General features: G+C 39.5%; 1 protein-coding gene across 3 annotated transcripts in view; it reads right to left on the reverse strand.

The window, feature by feature from the left end:
- stab1 (stabilin 1) overlaps nucleotides 1–23,453 on the reverse strand; it is a 130,631-nt gene that overhangs the window by 47,447 nt on the left and 59,731 nt on the right. For all 3 annotated transcript variants that reach the window (XR_006031212.1, XM_042089264.1, XM_042089263.1), the window contains exons 27-39: nucleotides 22,060–22,155; nucleotides 21,899–21,946; nucleotides 19,986–20,113; nucleotides 19,603–19,714; nucleotides 18,259–18,336; nucleotides 18,065–18,166; nucleotides 17,855–17,959; nucleotides 17,641–17,775; nucleotides 17,405–17,533; nucleotides 17,277–17,330; nucleotides 16,850–16,963; nucleotides 9,908–10,103; nucleotides 3,912–4,013 (exon numbers count right to left, since the gene is read on the reverse strand). Coding sequence is in view for 2 of the 3 variants with exons in the window: in XM_042089264.1 (XP_041945198.1) it covers nucleotides 3,912–4,013; nucleotides 9,908–10,103; nucleotides 16,850–16,963; nucleotides 17,277–17,330; nucleotides 17,405–17,533; nucleotides 17,641–17,775; nucleotides 17,855–17,959; nucleotides 18,065–18,166; nucleotides 18,259–18,336; nucleotides 19,603–19,714; nucleotides 19,986–20,113; nucleotides 21,899–21,946; nucleotides 22,060–22,155 (1,399 nt within the window). In the remaining variant the exon portion in view is untranslated. The remainder of the gene's footprint in view (nucleotides 1–3,911; nucleotides 4,014–9,907; nucleotides 10,104–16,849; nucleotides 16,964–17,276; nucleotides 17,331–17,404; nucleotides 17,534–17,640; nucleotides 17,776–17,854; nucleotides 17,960–18,064; nucleotides 18,167–18,258; nucleotides 18,337–19,602; nucleotides 19,715–19,985; nucleotides 20,114–21,898; nucleotides 21,947–22,059; nucleotides 22,156–23,453) is intronic.

Raw genomic sequence — 23,453 nt, forward strand, 5'->3', positions numbered from 1 at the left:
TTGTAGTCATTTTGTGGTCATTATTTTTCCCTGTACATACTATATTTCATTAATGTTGTACCAACTCTCCACATATAATGGTGGGTTTGAATATTTTAAGGATTAAACAAGGGGAGGTTATGTTTTTCAGTAATTTTCATAGGATTAAAATGGTAGCCAGTATACATTTTAAAGTCTATGTAAAAGTAGCTCAGTGTATAAAGTTTGCCCCAGGGCCAAGAATGAAAACCCATATACCAGGTATACCAGGTATACAATGTAACCAAGTAAGTGTATACAGTGGTATGAGACAGCATCTCAATAGGATTCCGGTCAGGACTTCGACTAGGCCACTCTAAAGTCTTAATTTTGTTTTTCTTCAGCCATTCAGAGCATTAGCTAGCATTACATTTAAAAGTGACTAAGATTTCCGGCAATTTTCCTATTTAAAACTTGTCTCCTCTCAAGTTAGAAATTGTAATAAGACCAACGGAAAATGAAACGTGGCGATTTTCTAGGCAAATTTGACATGGAACTATACTCTCATTCCAGCGTAATAATCAAGAAACACTATGGCCGAAGCAGCACAATGATATCATGCATCACCTGAAAATAGTCCCCGTAGGCTAACTTTCAGCAACAAGGTTGAGCTGCAGCAGACAAATTGGTTAGTGACTGGATTATTACGCATAGAATGAGAGTATAGTTCCATGTCAAATCAGCCTATGAACATTACCAAAAAATGCAATCACACCTTGTTTTATCCTTAATATCTTCATTTGTTGCAGAGAACTTAAATATGGGCTCGACATTAATAAAGTATTGTAGTTGAGACAAGATAATGATTGCTATGTGGATAAAAAAATGATTTTACAAGATCCTCAACATCACCACTTCCTCTGACAGAGGACTTCCTCTGTCAGAGGCCCCAATTAGTACGTGTTGGCCATACGTGCAGGCTTCTGTACCTCTGGGAAGAGGTACAGAAGCCTGCGCTCCCGCACTACCAGACTCACCAACAGCTTCATACACCAAGCTGTAAGGATGCTGAACTCTCTCCCTCCTCTCCCCCCTCCACCCTCAGCTACATAACATCATGGACATTGGACCCACAATGGCCGCCTGCACTACTCCACTTGCACACTTGCACACTTGTACACTTTACAACTTGGTGTTGTTGTCCTGAAAACACAACACTTCTGCTGCTCTTACATAACTTGCACCACTATGCCACTTTCTTTATTACTTAGGTCAAACAGAACTACCCAAACCTTTTATTGGCCTGACTTTGCACTAGTATTTTATTGACTGTCTATGCACAATTTCAACCAAATTTTGCTGCTCTTATTTTTTCATTATTATATGTGCCCTCTTATTTACTTACTTTTTTGTTTACTTGAATGTTATGTTTGTCTGTGGACTTAAATTGGAAAAATATGTCTTGTCTTCACCGTGGGATAGTGAGAAACGTAATTTCGATCTCTTTGTATGTCTGGAACATGTGAAGAAATTGACAATAAAGCTGACTTTGACTTTGACTTTGACTTTGACACCAGCTTTGTACTGCATATCTAGGGCCTTATATAAAACAATATTATATTAAGCATGGAGTACAAACATTTAATGGTCCAATCATACCAACAACCTGTCTGTCTTCCACCCTATAAAGAAATGACTTCAAGATAAGACATTTCTGAGAGTGTAAAAATGCTACAAAATCAAGGGTGAAAAAATTTATGAAAACATTGGAATTTAACAAAAATATTTTACAGGTCTTAGTTTCTGGACCTAAATATTAGGTAAACAAACTTTGAGCAAAATCTGAGACAGTCTTTGAGCAACTATTTTCCTGGATTTAACTGAGTGATGACATTTTGGCTTATTTGAGAAAGAAATTTAGAAAGAGATTTCTTTCTTTAGTATTTAAGTAGGCCTATTTGAAATACAATCCCTCAAAGTATTTCGTTAGAAACTACATTTGATTTTTTCCAATCCTGCAAAATACAAATGACAAAATACATATTTCAAATACATCTAATCAAAATACTGCCTATGTCAAAGCACCTGTGACCTATCATTAAAGAGCAAACATATTTCCGTTTTTAAGTTTTAAACTATTGTGATTGGCTCAACAGCTAAGTAGAAGGGTGAAATTAATGTATAGATCTCTATTAATGTGATTTCGTTTAGACATTTGACAGTTCTTACAGTAATGTCAAAATGTTTGTTCAGTCTTTCAATCCAGTCAATCAAGTCTTTGTGTCATTTTGGAGAAATTATAAACCCAATGACATACAATTAATTAAAAATAATTAAAGTCTTTATAGTCTTTTATAGCCGAGCCTAATGTATGGAACATCGGTCATTATCGGGAAAATACGTCCTGACAGGGCGAACCGGACCCCGACACTCCAACGCTGAACTTGAATCAAATACTCTTTAGAACACAGTTGATCAACCGTTTGCTTTCACTTTTGAATGAAGTTCCATTGCAATAAGTGACCGGACTACTTGTGGAGTGATATAAAAGATGTAAATCAGAAGCACAAAACCTGTTACCAATGTTTCGGTGGTAATTACATGAATATATTTGACCATAGAATGTTGGGAAATCCCATTTAAAGGGACACCAGGCAAGCCTGATGCTTTTTCTCTACGAAACTCCCCCTCGCTCGGTCTGAAGCTCTTTTCCTTTTCTTTGCATCTTCCGTCAAGGGTTTTCGCTGCTTCTTCGCCGGCTCTGCCATTATACACACGTTTGCAACAATCGCTAGCGTTTCGTTAGCCTCCCTCTGTGCTGTGGATGCAGGATGGAAACTGCTTCGGTCGCCGGGTACGATACACTGAACTTGCAAGTGGGATATTCTTCCTACAGGCAGTAGGGGCGGGCGAGAAAGTCTTCATTCGCCCTGTAATGAGTCATTTAACCATATACCGACTTACGAAGATGAGTAATTAACACGAAAACGTTGCCTGGTGTCCCTTTAAGTCAATGGAGCGTTCTACTAGCATTGTGAAGAGCCTATAAAAAATCATATTGCATCGTATTAAATTGTGCTGAATCGTTCTGTATTAAAACGTATCGTTTCTGAAACTTATCGTAGCTCATGCATATTATATACATATCGAATCGTCTTATAAGGGAGAGATGCACACCATATTTACTCCCTCTTATGCAGACCGGAACGGTCCCATTTTGCTCCAATAGTAACGAATTACGTTGCTCTATCTTGCTAGTAATCAAGTAATCTTTGACCGTATCACACCTATCTATGAAGTAGCTCCAATTTTTTGGCTGTATCACACTTGTATATTAATTCGCTGAACTCGTCGTGAAGATTAAATGAACCGTCACGTTGCATCAGAGCTGTAAAATACAGATGTTCAGATGACAGATATAATTTTAGCTAGTTGCATGGCAGTAGGCTAAGTAAAAAAGCGATGTTTTAAAGCTAAGGTTCATCAGAATCCTTGGATATGCTCGCTTGACAACGGGTGAGATGGAACTAACGAGTGGCCTTTGGCCATAGCAACCATCCATTTAGAACTAGTAACGGCAGTTTGTTCTGCAAGTTGAGAAATTAGTTGATTTGTGGCGGAAATAAGTAGTACAAACAAGACAGTTTTAGTGATTTTAAAAACGTTTAAACTATAACAGGAAATGAACACAATGCAAGTGGCAACAGTGGAATAAGCGGGATAATGGACTCCACAGTGTTCGGTTCACAGAAAGAAATGCACTTACGAGGTGTAACAGCTGCGCGTCGGGTCCGTTTTACTACCTCAAAATAAGTGCATTTCTTTCTGTGAGCCAAATTTCGTGTCGTCCATTATCCCTTACATAATATGTGGAAGTTAACATGATGACACACATGTCTAATTACAGCTGGACAATTTACTTACATATGAAATTTAGTTATAGATATACAAACCAACAGAGCAATGTTCCCCTTTCCAGCCTTTAAAACAGACGCATGTTCCATTGCCATTTATTCCATCCATACATTTGCCATTCTGCTGGTTGCATTTACACTCTGTAAGGGTAACAGCAAAAACACATTAGCTGTGAAAGAATTTGAGTTCTAAAACTAATAGTTCCAGTCCTTGATTGTGATTGGCTGAATCGCGTTCCGCTACTCCGCTAACACGTGCCTAACGCCCCTTAGCTGTTGTAGAATCAGCGTAACCTACGGCCTCTCGGGGCTTATTGCTTAAATAAACAACCCTAACCCTGCTTGTTATGGCGGTGGAAACAAACAAGCGTAAAAAATACATTAAAAAAGCTGAGCTGGAGAAGCTAAGGGTCGAAAGCCAAGAGGGACACAACCAGACCAAACTATTGCTTACAAAGTTCATATCATCAATGGAAGAGCTGAAATTACAAAACTAGAGAAAAGAACCATGGCGGTGGAAGATCAGTGCTGCAGAAGACAACAGGAGAAGATATGAAAGAGCAATACGCCAGAGCCCGTCTACGAAGAGCCAGTTCACTCTTAGAACCCTAGACTGTTTTAAGGTAATTTTCACTAGGCCTACCTTTAGTTATAAGCATTTATCCTGGTAATTGTAAGTGCCATTTACACATATTATATATTATATTTTTTTCAGCACAGTCTAGGCTACCCAGGTCTGCCACCATTTCATATTAATACTTGCATTGGTTTGATTTTGATTTTTAAATAATACAAAGACAAGAAGCGTATTATACAATTCTTACATTTTGAAATGCATCTCACCACAGCAAGCTGCCAGCTGGACATGACTTTCATTTATGTGTAGGACAGACTGTCCTGAATCTGGCAATATAAGAACCATGGTGGACGGGGACTTTGAGGCTGAGCAATGTACAGACATACATGTATGTGGTATGCGCCTTACAGTGTGAGCCTTGAATTGGATGCCATGCAGGAATTTGCTAGGATCTCAAATTATTATGAACATGCTTTGCCATAGAGAAACACATGATGGCGTTGGATTATGCTTTGCCACAAAAACACACAAAAACGTGGGGTAAGTCGAGCTATATGCATTGGGGTTGGGTCCTATATAAATAAAGTGGATTGGATTGGAAATCTTGCGGGACCGGGCGGTTTGAACTTTGCTGCGGGCGGGAACGGGCGGCTAAAAAAAAAACACTGCGGGCTTGGGATTCAGTGTTGTAAAATTGTGCTGCGGCTCCTTTAAGAGAGCTCCGTCTGTCTGTGTGTGTGTGTGGTTGGGAAGTGGGTAGAGCAGGAATAGAGAGAAAGAGGAAGCAGACATGTATATGCGACCGGAGCAGAGTTGGTGGAATAAGTTTAAGTCTTGTTCCACCTACAGTGTGTGCAGTGTCCGAAAAGCCAGGAGTGTAACACACAGAGGCAGACAGAGTACACAGCTTTATTACTTGAATAAAAGTACAGATACCCTTTGCTAAATTTTACTCAAGTACAAGTAAAAGTACAACAGTCAGATGTCTACTTAAAGGAGAATTCCGGTGTGATATTGACCTAAAGTGTATTGAAACATGATACCGAGTGTGAACGTATGTCTCATAGCCCATCTCGACTTGTCCCCTGCACTCCAAAATCTGGCGCTAGTTAGCCGATGCTACCAACAACTTTTTCAGTAGTGGTGCTTCGGCATCGGGCTAGCCATGCAAATAAATCACTGTTTTACACCCATTTACGAGGCTCAATGTATCTCCACACTTCATTGGTAGACTTCCTAGGGCCCTGACATTTAAAACGAGACATTGAGAACTTTGAAAAAGCACTGGTAGTTTACTTACAAGACGATTTATACAGACAGTATCTTCACGAAGTTTAACGTTTGCAGCCATCTTGAATTTAGTCACGATAAGTCGAGCAACGAGTAAGAATGAACAGGTATGATAAGGGATCAGATTCCAAAAATAATTCAGTGGAAATGCATGGATTCCAGTTTCTTCCAGTAGCAGCAACTGGAATCCATGCATTTCCACTGAATTATTTTTGGAATCTGATCCCTTATCATAGCTGTTCATTCTTACTCGTTGCTCGACTTATCGTGACTAAATTCAAGATGGCTGCAAACGCTAAACTTTGTGAAGATACTGTCTGTATAAATCGTCTGTAAGTGCGTAGTCTTGTTGGAAAGCCCCACTTCTGCTCTGTCACCCATTAAAGGTTTCATCTCGCTGCGATAAACAGTTCCGAAGCAATATAACAGCGAAGAAAGGATTAGTTTTTTGACACACTTTGCATCAATCGGGTTCTAAGGGTTAAACCCCATTGTACCGAATTTGGCCGTCAGAATTTTCCCGGTGGATTTTAGTGCCCCACTCCGCCCCTGGTTAGTAAACAATATCCCGGTGGCTGTAATTCAGCCGTAGGTATGAGGCCAAAGGCCATATAACGTAGCTTAGCCTAGTTGGAAGCGACCCAGGCCACCCGGTAGTAGGCAGCCAATTTTACAAATGCTTTTAAACTCTGGAATAGGCTACACAACCTCTACTGGGCTTATATACCGACCCAAATAAAGTTTTACCCATTATCATTTAACATTGTAAGGCCATATTACATCATACATGCAGGTGTCTAATTAATTCTGATGTGGTTATTGCAGCCATGGGCACCCCATTGGCACCAAGCTATGCCAACCTGTTCATGGGGAAATTTGAACTGGATTTTGTGTACAATAACAATCCTTTCAAACATCTTGTAAAACTTTGGGTGAGATACATTGATGACTGTTTTTTGATTTGGAAAGGTAATGAGACCGAGCTATTGGAGTTCACAAATTTTTTGAACTCAAGACTAGAGACTATCACATTTTCATCAGAGAGGGATTTGGAGTCAATACATTTTTTAGATGTTTTAATATTGAAACAACACAATCGGATATCCACCACAGTATTTCGTAAAGAGACCGACAAAAACACGTTGTTGAGTGCAGACAGCCACCATCCAGTGCCGCTGAAAAGAGGGTTGCCGCTTAGCCAATTATACCGGGTCCGACGCATCTGCGATACAGACGACGAATTCGAAAAACAGTCAATAACTTTGCTTAACCGATTCCGATCACGGGGGTACCCTGAAGAATGGTTGACCCCAGCTTATGAGAAAGTAAGATCATCGCAAAGATCAGAATTACTATCGAAGAAAGGAAAAAAACAGACACGTCCTTTTTCAGTGAACTACGCACTCACAACAAATTATCAAGACCTATCAAATCAATTGTGAATACACATTGGCATATTCTAACAACAGACACCTCTTTGAATAACACATTTGCTACACCACCTCTCTTCACTCATAAAAGGTCGAGTAACTTAAATAATCTATTGGTTAGGTCGGACGTCATCCGCACAGGGAAGCCCTCCTTCATCAAGGGATGCTTCCCTTGCAGAAATTGTGCTGCTTGTCCACACATGTTAAAAACCAATACGTTCAGCTGCTTTCACACGGGAGAATTGTACAAAATAGATTCATTAATAAATTGTTCTACGAAAAACGTAATTTATCTTTTGCAATGCCCTTGCCAGTTATTATATGTGGGGAAAACATTGCGACAATTAAGAACAAGACTGAGTGAACATAAATCAGCCATTCGTAGGAACGATATAACTTCACCTGTAGCAAGACACTTCATAGAAAAAAATCACACTTTAGAAGATCTGAAATGCACTGGTATAGAGCACGTACAAAGACCACGCAGAGGAGGAGATACAGACAAAAAGCTCCTTCAGAGGGAGTCTTTCTGGATGTATCGCCTACGTTCTATGTCACCAGAGGGAATGAATGAAGACTTTGATCTGTCGTCATTTCTGTGATTGTGTCATTCTGAGTGTTACTTACATGTTATTGTCGGTAACACTTTATTTTAATGTGTCGCTGTTACAGTGTACCTACCTAATTAGGTACAGTGGTACAACCTGTGGAACAACATGTACTATCAGGTACTATCATTGTACTTGCATTATGTATTTGTGGGTACCTACATATAGTTGTTACATTGTAATACTGAGTGCTTTTACAAAACTTTGCCAATTTGACTAAATTTTCATCAGAGGCAAAGAGCTGACCTGAGACCTGCTGGATGGGGTAAATCTGGTCATGATAGATTTGATATACAAATCATTCTTAGCTCCAGTCAAGGCCTCATTGTCTTCAGTGTACATGTAACAGCTGTGCTGCTACAACCTTGTTACTCTTTGATACAGTGGAATAAACCTATTAAGTGTACCAGTTAATTACTTACATGTACATATGACATGTATGTTATGTCTTCGATGTCTTGGAGCAGGTCTACTAATTCACATGTACTGTGTGGTGTAACAGCAGACATGTTTCAACACATCAATTACAGGATGCATGACATCATTGACAGGATGTATATAATATGTATGTACTTAACTGGTAATGTAAGTACTTAACTGGTACACTTTATTTTAATGGATTTATTCCACTGTACCAAAAGAGTAATAAATGTGTACCAACACAGTTGATACATGTACTACAGTATGTAAGGTAATGGCAGACATGTTCCAAGACACCAATGACACAACATACATGTAATATGTAATTGTAAGTATTTAACTGGTACACTTCATTTTAATGGCTTTGTGCCACTGTATCAAAGAGCAATAACCAACACAGTTGATATTAGACTATGTAGTGAATTAGTAGACCTGTTCCAAGACATCGAAGACACAACACAACATACATGTCATATGTACATGTAAGTAATTAACTGGTACACTTAATAGGTTTATTCCACTGTATCAAAGAGTAACAAGGTTGTAGCAGCACAGGTTGGAGCTAGGAATGATTTGTGTATCAAATCTATCATGACCAGATTTACCCCATCCAGCAGGTCTCAGGTCAGCTCTTTGCCTCTGATTAAAATTTAGACAAATTGGCAAAGTTTTGTAAAAGCACTCAGTATTACAATGTAACAACTATATGTAGGTACCCACAAATACATAATGCAAGTACAATGATAGTACCTGATAGTACATGTTGTTACACAGGTTGTACCACTGTACCTAATTAGGTAGGTACACTGTAACAGCGACACATTAAAATAAAGTGTTACCTTATTGTCTTATGTATTTATCATTGTCTGACTATACGATATTTGGTGGTGCATTGTTACAATGTAAATGAGTGTGTTGCATTTTGGAGACACCAAGCGCTCCGACTGATGAACGGCCGGGGAGGCCTGATGTGTCGGAGCGCCTGTTGAATTCATACGGAGCTAATGAGGACAGGTGTCACTAATTGAATATACTTGTCTATTTAAAACTAGGAAGTAGCCATAGGGACGAAACACACTGACGAAGGCCATCAGGCCGAAACGTTTGTCAATTAACCCCTGTGCTAAAATGGATTAAAAGCAAGAAAAAGATTTTTGGAGTGCGACCATTTGCTATTTTTTATGAGTTCCCTGGATTACGCACCCACAAAGAAACAAGAGAAGAATCGGGAGAGCGCGGTGTTGGCCAAGAAAAAGGTTATTGCATTTAAAAGACGTTTCGGCTAAACTCCAATAACTTGACTAGTCCACTTTGAAAATTGAGCTGCTGATAATGTGTAATCTGAGAGGACTTTTACGCAAACAGCTTCAGGGACATGTTTTGTGCAACTCATAGGTCTATTTTGACTTGTTGAAAAAGAAGTATAATATGGGACCTTTAACAATATAATTCAAATCTGGGCCCCATTGCACTTGTTTACCATCTACTCTGTGCCCATTTAAGGTGTTATTCAAGCAGGTAAACAGAAAAGATGTGCAACTGGTCTTATGTGGAGCTTTGATGCCCTGGATGAGCAAATGTATATGGAGTTCTAGTACCCTGGAATTTCAGTTATATAAGGTAAGGAAAACTGTTTGGGTCATGCAAACATTAGTATAAAACATGAATAGGCTCATTTATAGGTATAAATGAGAAGGAAATACACCTTACCTGATGTGCAATTGCTTCCATATCGTCCTGGCTGACACATTTCACAAGAAGTACCATGAAATCCCTCTTTACAGAGACACTCTCCACTGCCTTGCACACCATCCTGACACTTTCCATTGTTAGAGCACCAATTGTCTATCTTTCCTGGGCATTTAAAACATTCATGTCCATAATAACCTGGACAACATGAGTGATCCTGTACATAGAGAAAATACATAATATATAAACAAAAATCATACATATCATAAATGTTGCACATTTAGGTCCATATTCTCTCATTTACACATGCGTCCAGTTATACTGCAAATATTCTCCCCTAAGCAATCAGAATGTATCCATATTGTTTAACTTAGAATAGAATAACTTGAAATAAAAAATAAAATAAAAAAACAGGCCACAACATTATTTATTTCGGCTGTTGGGAAATAATAGACTTTCATATTAATGCTGCATTCAATTTGTCCTCTGAGTCGTTTACCAAGTTGTTTTCCCTAATACTAACAGGAAGTTGCAAGTGGAACGCCCCCTGAAGTTGCATCCCAACTCATCAGCTCACAACATAAGGTGCGGTCTGGCATATGAAAATCGCTTTCTTACACCCTCTAAAATCATTACGCCATTAATCAAGAAAAACCTGGTCTATAGAGAAAGGTGCGTATAAAGCAGTGTTTCTCAAAGTTTGGTCCGGGGACCACTGGTGGTCCGCAAGCTATCCTAAGTGGTCCGTGAGCAGACGTGGTAAAATATAATATAGATGAGTTGTTTGCAATATTGAACCAACAGTTCTGCAACACTGTCTATGTAAGATATGCCAGTTTAAATCATAAGAGTCCTCTGACACAATAAGCAAGGAGCCGAGACAATAAGCAAGGTGGTTCAGTGAGTAGGCCTATTGTGTAGGCTTATATACTGTTGAAGTAGGTCTAATCTTTTTTTTAGGTGGTTTCTTTTTTACTGATTAAGTGGTCCTTCGTCTGAAAAAGTTTGAGAAACACTGATATAAAGCACAGCTGAAGAAGCCATGGAGGTATTATATATAACTGGAGAGAGTAATTAAGTCCCGCCCTCCATACAAATGAATGAATGGCGGAGACGAGGCTAGTAAATCCGGCCAATTCATAGTCAAAGCCATATTGAACACTGGGGCTCGGATCCAGCGCCAGTCGGCTCTGACCATGCGCCAAGTTCCAAAGTTGGACCAACGTCGATTTTTATTGGATATTCTTTCAAAAGAGAGTCGTCCTCCAGTTCAGAGGGTGGCGATAATGCACATACCTTGCTTGCCATGTAAGAAGAAGAAAAAATTGCTTGGGAATGCGTGTGGAGTCCGAGTGGAGTCGCCCTGAAGCGCAACTTAATTTCATTGGTTAACAGCGGCTCTAACAAATAGCGGTCTGCCTGCCTGTTGTTCGGGACAAACAACAACACAAGATCAAAACAATTTTCTTTATTTGTCATATGATCCATAAATAACCATAATATACACGTCTTCTCATAGGCTCCTCAAGAAATACGCACTGAGTAACGTTTGGCTGTAGCCGCCGGATAGGTACCCGCCCACCAACATGTACGCGCATGAGAGCTTGTGCCCAACAGGGACTTTCGTGCACGGAGCTGGTTCCAAATGCTCCATGCGGCGCCACTTGAAAATGCCGTATGCTAACATGCCGAAGCTAATTTGCACGCTCTTGACCCCCTGAAAGAAGCACTGGCACGAGATGTAAACAGCCCTTAGCAGCCAGTCCCAAACAACTCATCTGCAGGATAAATATCCTTACTGGGGTAAGTGTTGCTTTTTTCAGGCTATGTTTTCTATGGTAACCCCAATAGTGAAAGTAAATAACTGTGTAAAACTGTTTTGTCGTTGACTATGAGACCACAGTGAAGTTAGTTTCACTTTGCCTATGAGTTCAAATAATAGGCGAGTGCAGATGCATGTAGACTATATTCTGCTAGTCACAAACAGTAAAGCAAGGTTTAGTTCCATACACGGTCTCGTGTGCAAGCAGATTCCCTATAATGCGCTGACTGTCAAACTACCAATGCGCTGTTTGAAGTTCCGTTCCTTGCTGTTAAAGGGAATGATAGATGTCACTCTCATTGGTTTAAAGGATGTAACGCCCAAAACACACCCATGACTGATTAAGAAACAGAACAACAGTCCTTTTGAACAATGCACCTGGTCTCTGATCACAAAATCATGCCCTTAAACACCCTTAAACTTTGCATCTCTGACCATGTGTTTTTGATCACTATAATAGAGCCCATAATGTCCAACAGACTAATTATGGTTTTTCAAACTACCGAGCATCAACAGGCATGTTCTTCTGATAAGGGTGCCAGTGCAATGGGGCATGAAGGAAAAATCGAATCTGTAATAAACATAACTTGTTACGCATTATAATTTAACATTAGCCTATGTCCTAGGTTTTATAAAGTAAATAAATTCTAGCAACTCTTGTTTTAGGGCACACTGTCCATCAAATATTCTGTGATTATATTTGAGACGTTTAGGCTCCTTTCTAAACTCTGTCCATCTGCATGACATTTTTTCTCTTTCTAATCTAAAAATTCTACTGAAAGGTATGTGTCCTAACTCATGATGCTTTTCTCTAGCTCTCATAGGCTACTCTTCTGCATGTTTGGTGGTATAATAGGGACTTTGATGGGTTTTTTCTCCTTGATTATTTTGATTATTTTGGTTGGCTGACTCACAGCAGCATTAACTAATGCTACCAACTGCAGTCCGCTAACAAAATGCAAAACTGATGTTCGAATCTCATGACGTATCTAAATCAAGCACCACACAAAACTGTATTGTGGGCCGAACTCACAGAATAGGAGTTTGAGACCCCGAAGGTACTGATAGGTAGCCTGGCCCAACTGTCTAATATCTCCGCTAATTTTCATTTAGATACTAATCTGGCTTCTCTCAATGCATTCACATTTCCCTCAGCCACCAGGATGGCGGGCCAATCAGCAACAAGAGGGGATGACATTAGTTTCGAAATGGCTGTGGTAAATGCTTGCAAACCCTTTCAAACATTAAAAAAATTGCTGTTGAAAGAATGTGTAAATGTATACAGCAAAGATAAATACATTGTATCCTGACTGCCAATGTGGTTTATCATCAGTTTGTAAAGGTAAGGCGAAATAAGAAGTAACATTAAGAATGTGATTGGTTAGGCAGGACCAGTGATTTCAAAGTTAATGCAAAGTCTGTGCTGATTACAATGCTAGGGTTGGAAACAATTCCCAATTGTGAGCCCCTACTCACTTCACAAAGTGAGTGAGTCTAGTGAAACCAGACTCTCCCTGATTAGGATGGTCACCCTATCATTCTCTCTCGCTACAACTATCACATATTCTTTCTGTCTCACTCCCCAAAAACTTCATGCAGAATTGTGTGATTCGCAGGCGTAAGGGAACGTAGGAGACTTCCAGTGCTTCTGGGAAAAGTGGGATATCTGGTATTTTTAGAATGACATGATTCATTTAGGCGCCCACAACATTGGATTTTTACATCAAAATTTCAAAAGGCCATGGCTTGAAAGTGGTCAGAGATAAAGTCCTACTGTAAATGTGAAAATCATTGAGTATGAACAAAAGTTTATGAAGGGGTAAATTTACTCATCTAATTTGCTCAAATTAAATTAAATTTACTCACTGTATGGCAACCACCTCGAAATATGCATCTTTCAGTAAATACTGGATGTTGAACATATTTGAGCAGTTTTACTTTCTTTTTTTTTTGTCATTTCACCCACATAACAAATGAACAGGAAAACAGCAAAATGTAAACCAACAATAGTAAACTATTGCTATAACAACAAATCCTATGCTACTATACAATAAAGTAGCCTGGACAAATCAGTTCATATCTCGGATGACTTTGTAGTTTTTCAGAGCCCTATTTGTACTGCCCCTGCTGTCTGTACCATGTCCATTACGGACACTATCATCATGATTAGCACTGGCACCTCCAGCTATGTTGGGCAGAGGGTCGAAATAAGCATGGTATGCTTAGCGGACACTGCCATATACACACAAAGACGCACCTCCATTCACAGATGACTATCACTGTCAATAGACGATCGATCATAAACTCCAAAAGGCAGATATTCTCCTTCATAATCCGAATAGGTGAATAACTTCAAAGACTTCATCACACTAACTTTTTTTCAACATTTGGTGTATTTCTGCTTCAATTTGTGCAAAAATATGGCCTGCATTGCTTCCGCGTCATAACAAATAAATGCATGTCTTCTTTGTGTGTTTCTCGCGTGTAATCTAAATGAGATTTGTCACCATATTTGGATCTATCGTCTGTTTTAATCGGTGACATTGTTTGTTGCAATTTTGCGACTTTGGCGCTTAGAGGGTTAATGAAAAGTAAAACAAATATGCTTAGCCTTAAGTTTATTAGGTGGCCCTGGTAGTTCAGGTCCCAAGGCAATAGCTGACCTTTGCCCAGTGGTAAAGTCTGCCTTTGGCTTGGAATGGTGAATCACTGCACAAGGTGACTACTTGAAATTGCTTTTTATAGGTGCAATCTCTGTGTATTACGGTGCCATTGACCTTAGACACGTTTTTTGTTGGTCAATCACAGAATTGCTTTCCACATAACAATATGCCAAAAATGGCATAACAATATGCCAAAAATGTACTTGAACACACATCATTTAAAGACCAACATCCACATGGGTGCACAGATGGATGCAGGTGCATTTACTAACTAGATGTATTGCATAGCGGTACAAAATATGACCGCTGCTCAGTCCTGCACATTCTCTCTGGGGGAAAAAAAATACGCTAGTCAATTTACTACTCCATCCTTTCCTCTTGCAACTTTTGTGTATGTAAATAAGGGTGTGCATGTGTGTGTTTGCTTTTGTGTATATGTGTGCTTCTGTGTGTGTGTGTGTGTATGTGTTTGCTTGTGAGTGTGTGTGTGTGTGTGTGTGCATGTGTGTGTGCACATGCATGTGCGTACGTTTGTGTGTTTATGTGTGTATGTACATGCGTGTGTACATGTGTTTATGTGAGTGTGTGTGTGTGTGTGTGTGTGCATGTGTGTGTGCTTGTAGAAATGTAGTCATCCTCTACCGGCGACCGGAAAGACCGTGCTGCACGAAACTTGGTTTTGATACGTCGCCCACCCGAATCCCCAAAAAGGAGGGTGAACACAGATCAACACACACAAGCACAGACACACATGCACACACACACAGGCATGCACACACACACACAGGCATGCACACACTCGCACACACACACGCACACACACACACACACATAAACATGGCCACACGCACACACACATAAACACACTAGGGTTGGGAAATCGTCAAATGCCCTTAATTGGCATTTGACGATATGTACAGTAAAACATTGTGATGGACGATGATATCGTTGGGGGGGGGGGGGGGGGGGGGGGCTAGCTAGACTAGGCTACCGAAGTTGTGGAAGATACGTCGTAAAAGATGGATAGACAATCAATCTGAACACTTGCATGTGCACCAACCAGCGGAATATTCCACATTGCCAGCCTTCGCTGGGCCTAGCAAAAGCTACTTAAGAATACTAGCGCGGTCACTCATCTAAAATCTTCAGTAGTACGCTATGCATCCCACGTTATTAGGCTACCTGCCATGCCGACCATAGACTATGAGAGTGGCGGAAAGTGAAAGTAAGGGGCTGCGATCGCACAGTCCAGGCTATAGGAGGGCGAAGTAAAAAAACGTTTACAAATAACGAATCCTGATTACCACTTGGCTGCTGTCTGGTGCTTGATGCATGAATGCATGAAATACAAGCCTTAGAGTGAAAGACGGATAAGCTACCTTCTGATCCTATAACTAATGAAAGAAATGGTTTATTTTAACACGGAGAAGGACATATTTGGCGCTTCAGTGCTGTAGCCTCCCAGAAATATTAGAGCGCTAGAATGTCCTAGTCGTAACAATTATAATTCATTAGGACTATTTTCTGCTAAAACATTAGGCTACATATTTTACATCTATGTTCAATGTAGGCTATAGGCCTACTGCTAGACGTGTACAAAAAGATAGTTACACATTCATGTCACAATCAGCAATTATTTGAATAAGACGGTAGACTAATAAGTCTTTTATTTTACAAGACGGTAGACTAATAAGTGATAACTGTTTGGCTCTTTAAAGTAGGCTCAATTTTATTTCCAGGGAAAGGTTTTTTATGTTTTAGCCTATGTTAGAGCAGGAATTAGTGCCTGGCATGTGGGGTCGTGGCATCAGGATGGTTGCTTCCCATTGTGATGTCTGTCAACCATCACGATGGCACAACCCTAAAACACACACATACACACACACAAGCATGCACACGCACACACATACTGTATGCTCGCACTAACATGCACATACACACACACACACACACACACATATAAACACGCACACACATAAACACACGCACACACACATATAAATACACCAACACACACACTCGTAAAGACACACATACATACACACACAAACACACGCCGGCATGCAAACACACACACCCCATCACCCCCCCCCCCCACACACACACACACACACACTTGTAAAGACACACATACATACATACACAAACACACACAGGCATGCAAACACACACACCCCATTACCCCCCCCCCCACACACACACACTCACATACACACTAACAAGCGAACACACACACACACAAAGAAGCGCACATAAAAGCAAACACACATGTGCACACTCATTTACATACACAAAAGTTGCAAGAGTAGGGGATGGAGTAGGAGATGGAGACAAATTGACAAGAGAGATTTATTTTTGCGGAGATAATTTGCAGGACTGAGCAGTGCTCAAATTTTGTACCGCCATGCGGTACATCTAGTTTCTACTCAAGTGCATGGGAAAATTGCACACTTCGATACAATGTCAAAGAATGCTTACTAGTGTTTTCTTCAAGCACTTAATCTTACAGCCGTTCACAGATTTCCTTTTGGTCCCCAACTTCTTTCTGTATTTACAGTTAGATTTCATATTAGGTGGGAACTTTTCTTTCAACTAGAAATAGAGCAAACAATCTTATTGTTAGTGTATGTTTCATGTTTATTCTTTGAACATAAGCCACTTACAGTTAAGCTATGCATTTCAATCAGCATGTGTGCTCCATGATAATTAACCCAATGATCTTAGTGTCTAGCAGTTGGATTGCGGTTTTGTTTAACGTTTAACTTGTGTCTAGTAATTCTACACAAGTAGACACAAGATTGTTGTTCTTAAATCATCAGAACGTCAGCAGAACAACATCAGAAGTTCTAGTGAGTTAATAATATTTGTGTGTATGTTTACTGGGAGAACAAAGTGAAAACCTTACTGGAATGGCACCGGAGTAGCACTTAGGTGTTGAATCACAAGGCACACATCGCCCCTAAATAGTGGGAGATATATTTACATTAACAACATAAAAAAAACAAGAGATATCAATGAAGAAATGAAACTTACGGAAGCTTCCTGAAACACTTCCTTGTTACAGTGGTTCTTATGGATCTCCAGAACTTGTGGGATTCCAATGACGACTCCCCGTCTAGTTTCATTAAATGTTCCATCAAGAGGAACTTCATTTGCCAGTGTCTAGATCACAGAACTGACATCATTATGTGGCACTGTGCTTTATATATCCCCCAACATTTCTAATATGATGTGGTGGTAAAGTAAAAGCTGATTTCACAATAACATACCTGATTTTTACCATTAATATGGAACATGATATGATATGATTTTCCAAGTAGTGTGCTTTTTAAAGTTCCATCACTTATGTGATCAGGAAAAATCTGCTCATCTGGTATGATGTGATATTTGAATACATCTTCACTCTGTTAGGATTAGGAATAGTTTCTGTAAATGAAGTCACCATTTCACCACCAAATATTAAATGCATTAAATGTAACTAACCAATTCTGTAGAATTTGTCTTTTTCAAGAATTCCTCAATGGCACTATCAAACGGAATGAGAAGAGTGTGGCCTTCTTTTGATATGTTATCTGTTAAGTTTAAATGCTAAGGAACAATGAAAAACAATGGTATAAAACATCCAGCTTTCAATAAAATTAAACTGAATTGCAAAGAAAATGGGTCATCTAGGCTGTTTTGTGTATGTCTTACTAGTGCAGCTTTTCTAAAGAGGCTAAACATGGGTGTCTTGTTCAGAAAGTCCATCAGGTCAGGTGGCACAGGAGGAAGAGCTGAAATTGGAGGTCTCAGCACCTAAAATAAATGGTGTATAAACACCTGTCATAGTCCTGCTACTACAATTTACTTTGGTGAGAACAAGTAAAGAATAATAAATAAATAAATACTGTGTTGATGATATGGATGTATCCATTCACTGCTGGAATGTCAGGGACAAGAATGGTGGCATTTTCTACCACAATCTCCTGGAATGAAAAGAAAAAACAGTGAAAATACAGCAACATGATCAAATGTTTATAATAAAAAGTATCTATCTATCTATCTATCTATCTATCTATCTATCTATAAAGGGTAAAATAATTCATGTGTTCACTAAACAAAGATTATGGAAATTAAACACCACTTTTCCATCAAAAAGCTTGTAAAATGCATAACTTGTTAGATTTAAGAACTAGGTTCGCTAGCTCTGTGTGTTATGAGTCCCATAGAACAACACTGCCATCTACTGGATTAGAAAGTGTCAGCAGGCTACTTGTGGATCTGGGTGGCTTCTCTGCCGCAAAGATTGTCTCAAAAATACGTGTGCTGATCCACAAATGCGAAAACGAAAACTGTGTGTGCTGGTGATCCACAAATGCAAAATTAGATTTCACAAAGGCAATTTTCAGTTTTACAAATGCCATTTCATTTACAAATACACATCTACAATTGTGAAAACCAATTTACAAGTTACAAATATGATTTTTTTTATTTGTAGATATCAAAACACACAAATCAAGAAATATTTGTGGATCCCCCTCTGCGCATATACAAATATTATTGAGACAAATTTAGCTCTATAGAGATTCGGTATTTTGCAATTTGTCCTATGGGAAAATAACATGGCCATTTTGAATTATCGCACATGTTAAACTCTCACGGGGACGAAGAAGTCTGAAATGCAGACGATTTGCTCAACACGCTTTTGTCCTCTGCCTTCGAGTGGCTCCAGTGATCTTCGGTACGTTAAGACGGAAAACTTAGATTTTTGCTATCCCAGAGCTAAATTGCCATGCAACTTGCCATAGGTAGTTAGCTTCAATTAACACCCGGATGTCCTTATATGGGCAAAGATGGCAGCTTTGGTTCTTTTTTGTAGGCGAACTTCAGAGGTCTATTGATAGAAGTAGGATGCACCAGAGCTCAATTGCAAGCGTCACAACACATAACAAAATGTGGAAAACTTGAAAGGGTCTGAAAACATTCCGGTTGCACTGTATATTAATGCTAGCTATAATAAGAAAGCACAAGTGAGTAAAGCTTAAACTTGGTAATGCATAGATTAGATTAGTTAAGTTTTTAAGTCATTATGCTAGGCTTTTAAGCTTTATTATTGTGTGTGTATTTTACCATAAAGATCTTTACTTGAAATCAATGAGTCTCTTTTAATTCCTTGAGTGGTATATAATAATTTCATAGTGAATGAAATATGAATTTTGCTAGTAAAGTATAAATATATACAGCGAACGCACTCCACTAATGTTTTTGATGTCCCATTTTGTGTTTGTCTGAAGAGTTGGCAGTTGCTGGTTGACATGCTGTTGTAAATCCTCATAGGAAAATACACCATCTAAAAAGTGTGCTCTGAAAAATGACAGAGAATGTATTACAGTTTTGGTCCAATAGGCTAGCACCTAGTGAAGCATTTTCATTCATATACAGTAGTTCTTACAATTATGAAATTAGATGACTGAAAAAAAAAAGATGACTGAAATATGAGACACTTTATGGGATACAATCACTACAGTCAAACAAACTATTGGTATTTTCACATTATTGTCATGGAATATTGCAGCTACATGTACAAATGTTTCCATGTAGATAGCTGAAATAGAGGCCCTATACAAATCCGTACTTTAGAAGGTGTGGGAGTCTGTAATAGTCGAACCAAAATGTCTCTTCAGTACTGCTTAAATTTTTGAAAGCACTTCTGGAGGGCACCAAAGCTGTGATATTTCCACCAAGATTGAATAAATGGGATGTCTACAACAAACAAAAAGAAACACTTAAATAATCCAACATGACACCAAATAACATTGTTTAATTGAATCTGAGCATTATCTGAATGTAAGTCAACTTTTGAATGCTTAAAAGGTGCCCTGCCACACAAAACCGTTTTTACTTCTATTTTTTTTAATTATGTTAGGTCCATATGTGTTTGTGCTATGTCGTGAATGTGAAAATGAACAGCTACCTCCTCTGTAAGCTCTAGCCACTGAAAAGAAATAAGCGGAGAAATCAGGCCAATTGCAAACGCTCTTCAGTTTGACGTAGAATTGATTGAGCTCATTACTATTCATGATCTCGCCCAGTTCAGACTGTGCCCACAGAATTAGTCTAGCTCTGTGACAATTTTCGTATGCAAGGATGGCTGAATGTCAACGGGCTATGCATAAATAGAGCTTCAACAATGCATTTTGCCAAAGAACCCAGACTTGGCTTCAGTTTATTTTTTGGAACAATGCCACAGGCTTTGCAAAAAGGTTGCTGTTGAAGCCTGGAGCAGTAGGCTACCATCGCAGCAGTCTACGACCAGTGCCCAGTCCGTAAGTAAAACGTTATTGTCAACTCGAGGAAGTGCTATGTTATACAGGTTTAATGAACTCGCTAGCCTAGCAGGTGTTACTGAATACAACAGGAAAGCCCTGCAGCGCATAGTGAACACAGCTGGAAGGATTATTGGTACCTCCCACCTCACCCGCAAGGGTGAGTGATGCAAGTCACCCCGCTCACAATTTGTTTGATCTACTGCCCTCTGGGAAGAGGTACAGAAGCCTGCGCTCCCGCACCACCAGACTCACCAACAGCTTCATACACCAGGCTGTTAGGATCCTGAACTCTCTCCCCCCTCCACCCTCAGCTACATAACATCCTGGACTTTTAGACCCAAAATGGCTGCCTTGCACTACTCCACTTGCACTACTCCACTTGTACACTTGCAACTTGTTGTTGTTGTCCTGTTGTCCTGAACACTTCTGAACACACTTCTGCTGCTCTTACATAACTTGCACCACTATGCCACTTGCATACTTAGGTCAAACAAAACTACCTCAGCCATTTATTGGCCTGACTTTTGCACTATTATATTGACTGTCTACTGTATGCACAATTGCACAATTTCTACCAAATTTTGCTGCTCTTATTTCTTCATTGTATGTGCCTTCTTATTTTTACTTTTTATATTGTTTACTTGAATGTTATGTTTGTTTGTGGACCTAATTGGTAAAATATGTCTTGTCTCCACCGTGGGATAGTAGGAAACGCAATTTCGATCTCTTTGTACTGTATGTCTTGACATGTGAAGAAATTGACAATAAAGCAGACTTTGACTTTGACTTTGTTATGCCCATTTGGACAATGCTAGCACTCGCTAGCCAATTAAGTTCATGCCATGAAGCTAAAGTTAGTTGATAACAGCTACCATCGCGGCAGTCTACGACCAGTGCCCAGTCCGTAAGTAAAACATTATTGTCAACTTGAGGAAGTGCTATATTATATAGGTTTAATGCACTCGCTAGCCTAGCAGGTTGTATGCCCATTTGGTCATAGCACTCGCTAGCCAAGCTATCGACTAGTGCTAGCTGTTAGCCAATCAGAGTCAATATTAATGAGAACTGAAAAAAAATGTTAGAGTTCATGGTAGAACTTCAGACATTACCACAAAGTAATGAAATACGTGTGGCAGGACACCTTTAATGGTTTGTTGATGTTAATTTACCAGTGTTACCTATTTCTGTAAATATTTCTAATAAAGTTGGTTTTCCAAACCTGAATTAAACGATAGAAACTATAGTAATCAGAATTTCCATCCAGTTCCTGCATATAAAAAGATGGACACGATTAGAACACATTATAAAATTATTTCCTTGTAACAGCAATCAATGGAGTGTTTTGCAACTAAAAAATATATACCGGTACATATACCGTACCATCAGTATGCTACCATAGCATGTGATCCCGTCCCCTTGGTAGTTTTCTGGGCAAACACAATTACGTAATCCAGTACCATTCTGCTTGCATGTTGCCTATAATAAAATACAATACAATGAATATCAAGGATTCATTGTTAAATAGACATAGTTAAAGAATTTTCTGCTTAAACAATATCTTACAATAATGATTAAGGGAATGTTTTTCTGATGATTTAATGGTATATAATTCCGGCTTGCCTTAATCTTAAAGGATAATTCCGGTATGTAGCTTTGAGTCCCTTTTCTGATTTGTTTTGGATGGACTAGAGTGGCGGACACAAAATTTTGATTATGGGTCCTGTCTCGACTCTCTGACTCGTTTTGAATCGCTTTTGACTGTTTCAGAGTGGCTGGCTATGGGCATGCACAAACATGTCCTTAAAACAACCCTTAACGTTCGTTTTCAAAACTGTGCAACTCACCGAGTGGTTAGTGGTTAGTGATTATTAAAAACAAAATATATCGGCGCAGTGTATGATTTTCAATCCGCTCAATATTTGAGTCTGAAGCATAGACAGTAAAAGAAGGTCTCGTGGAAAGACTACAACTAAATGTAAACAGACCCCATTTCTGTTTCCGGTAGCACAGTAATATCAACAAGCAATGAGTCTTCCAACAGAAATAAATAGGATTTTACAAAATGGCAAATAACACACGACATAAACTGTATTTCGCTACACTACTTGTTTTGGAACATCAACGAACATCACTAACCACTCGGTGAGTTGCACAGTTTGAAAAAGAATGTTAAAGGTGCCATGTGTAATGTCTGCCAAAAAATCAATTCATACTCCACATTCCATAAAAGATGGGGGCAGTATACCTCCAGAAAGTGAGTTGGTCTACCCTAGAGCATGGGCGGATTATGAACTTTCGGGCTCCTGGGCCCAGATGTATTAAGGGCCCCCCACTAATTGCCATATATGTGGAAGCGGGAGGGGGTTGGGGGTCCTCCCCCAGAAAATTTTTCATTTGTTTGATGTGATTTCCTGTATTCTGGTGCATTCTGGTTGATATTGAGGCAATGATTCCATGCAAAGGCTTGGGCTTGGGCTTCAGGGCCCCCTGACCCCTTGGGTCCCTGGGCCTGGGCCCGGTAGGCCCGTGCAGGAATCCATCCCTGCCCTAGAGTAACAACCGAGAAACGTGTATTGCAGTTTGGCTGGCGGTTATGTTGCCCGCATACCCCCTTCCATGGCCGAAACTAGTATTCTGACACCTGTCAGGCTGTGGCTAGTAATTTAGCATGCTAATTCAGGTTGATATCTCTGCAGCACTATACCTTGTCCCCGTGTGCGTGTAGCTCATTTTTTGGATATTTTTACCTCAATTCTTACACATGCCACCTTTAA

Source organism: Alosa sapidissima, chromosome 4 (genome assembly GCF_018492685.1).
Source record: "Alosa sapidissima isolate fAloSap1 chromosome 4, fAloSap1.pri, whole genome shotgun sequence".
Taxonomy (NCBI): Eukaryota; Metazoa; Chordata; class Actinopteri; order Clupeiformes; family Clupeidae; genus Alosa; species Alosa sapidissima.